This window comes from Austrofundulus limnaeus, unplaced genomic scaffold (assembly GCF_001266775.1).
Source record: "Austrofundulus limnaeus strain Quisiro unplaced genomic scaffold, Austrofundulus_limnaeus-1.0 Scaffold488, whole genome shotgun sequence".
Taxonomy (NCBI): domain Eukaryota; kingdom Metazoa; phylum Chordata; class Actinopteri; order Cyprinodontiformes; family Rivulidae; genus Austrofundulus; species Austrofundulus limnaeus.
The window spans coordinates 143,108-145,417 of NW_013952890.1; the positions used below are offsets into that span (position 1 = coordinate 143,108).

At 44.1% G+C, this 2,310-nt stretch overlaps 1 protein-coding gene across 1 annotated transcript in view; it reads right to left on the minus strand.

Moving 5' to 3' along the window:
* The window catches only part of LOC106530058 (transmembrane protease serine 6), a gene marked incomplete at its 3' end in the record, with an annotated part of 14,677 nt that extends 13,525 nt beyond the window's left edge, over positions 1-1,152 (minus strand). The window contains 2 exon segments of the mRNA XM_014025615.1: positions 48-595; positions 765-1,152. Of these exon segments, the coding sequence (XP_013881069.1) occupies positions 48-462 (415 nt within the window).
* Between the last annotated feature and the right edge of the window lie 1,158 nt (positions 1,153-2,310).

The window sequence follows — 2,310 nt, forward strand, 5'->3', positions numbered from 1 at the left end:
GGAAAATACAGACCCCCCACCCCCACCCCCTTTAAAAATTACCTTACCTGTTTGTTCCTCTGATAAATCCTTTGGTAATATCAGATCTACGGAGCCCTGATCCAGTATGTGTCCATCTGGCTGCTGAACGTCTGCAGGAGGAGGTGGTGGAGTCAGAGAGTTTAGAGCCTGAGCCTCTGGAGATCTATCTCCAGAGGATGAAGCTGCAGCAGGCTGAGGTTCTCTTGTTGTAGCAGAAGAAGGTGAAAAACTTGAGTAATGGTTTACAGGAGCTGTGGGTTCATAACTGGGCACGAGCGTGAGGACTGTAGGTGGGACAAGAGACGATACGCTCAAAACCTCCTGTTTGGCTTGACACTGAAAAGAAGCTGTCGAGTGCTCGGTGGCTGAAAGGTTGGAGGTTTGCACTGGCAGCTGTGAATGAGAGGGACTGAAACTGTTTCTTTGGAATTGAAAATCCATGCTTGTAAAGGCCCAGCAATCAGTCACAGATTGTAGAGGATGTTGGCAGGCATGATGATGTTGACTGAGAAAAAAAAGCTCGATAAGTGCTTGGCTGTGGACGCAGAAATACAGACTAAAACATCAGCGAGTCCTGAAAAAAAAAAAGATGACAGTGTTGAGCTTAGACCAGAATAAAAGAAAGACTTAAAMACAATAACTAGATCAAAGAAAAGTGCAGACAAAAAATGTCTTAACAAAATTCTGCATGAAATCTCATCACGTCTGCTTTTAAACAAGGTGTAAAAAAAGAAACCTCTCACCTGAACATCAAAGAGTTCCATTTGCACACATTAGTTTCATTTGCATKCATAGGATTATTCATCCTCTTGTCTCCTCTGTACCTATTAAACCAATTTGTGCCACAAAATTCATCACTGGTGAAACTGAAGGCTCCCRCTCGCTGCAACGCGTCCCTAAATCCATCTCCTTCACTGCGAATCCATCACCTTTAGCTTGTGCACGTTTCAGCAGTTGGTCACCTCAGCCACTCTCCTCCTCGTTCACCCCTTCATTCTTCTACTCCGTCCCTCACTTTAACCCCCTTGCTCCTGCTCCGGACAGTTTGCTTAACATAATCTCTCAGCTCTGGCCACACCAGAGGAGGCTGCAGCCGTTTGGTCAGTAACAGATATGTTGCCCGCGTTGTCTTTGGGAGTCTATGAAATATGCATGGGGATTATTGTGAGCTCGGGTCAGAGTTYAACAACAGAGGGTAATGTACACCACAGCACAATGACTCACTCCCTCTGGCAACACAAGACAGACTCACAAACTGTATTTCACATCATTAGGTATATCCAACAATCAGCTCTTATTGGAGATCTGAATAATCGTACGGTTGTTGCGTTTCAATTTACCAGGAGTATTCAGTTAATCTTTTCATCAGACAGAGCAGTGTGCTCGGAGTGACGGATCACCTGTAGGATTACTCAGCAGTTTTCAGGTGACCCCTCTGAGATCACCATGACAAGTAGACTGTCTGATATAGGATGTCTGTATTTCTACCCTGCAGCACAAGACGTATCGTTCAGTCAGAAAATAAAACGAGACACTGCGTAGTGGTAGCATATATGACCCCCGCACTTATGCAAAGCACCAATGCAGCAGAACTCAGAGCTCACCAGAACAGWTTGTTYTGAGTGGAGGTCTGAGTCGGTGGGGCTCCTTTCATCAGAACTGAACAAACAAACAACCAAAATAATAATAATTAAAGCTCCTGTGTTTGAGTTATAAGCATTTTCTATGTCCAGATACCCACTTTTCAGGTGGGGTGGGGGTCTGGGGGATGGGGGCTTATTGGTGTGCCCGATGGATAGCTCTTCATCAGAGTTAAACAAAAAATCAATAACAAAAAAAAAATCCCAAAGCTCCCAGGTTGAATAGTTTTTAAGTAAACATTTTRTATGTCCAGACACTCACTTTTTAAATGGAGCCCCTCCTCGAATRTGGGGTCTATTATAAAACTGTTGGCTGGCGCAATGTTGGTCGGATTCATCTACATTCCTGCCACATTTCATGTTATTCAGTGCAGCTGGTTCTGGGCTACAGTTGACTAAATATCATGGACGAACGGACGGACGGACGGACGGACGGACGGACGGACGGACGGACGGACGGACGGACGGACGGACAGTAGGAGTGCAACAATACAGAAAATTCACGATTCGGTTCGGTTCAATACTTTTAGTCTCACGGTTCAATATTTTTTCGACGCAACAAAAGCGAATTGTCCATGCCTCTTTTAACTTGTAATTTATTTAAATTAATTCTGAACATTTGTTTAACCTCAAAAGTACAGTTTTTAAA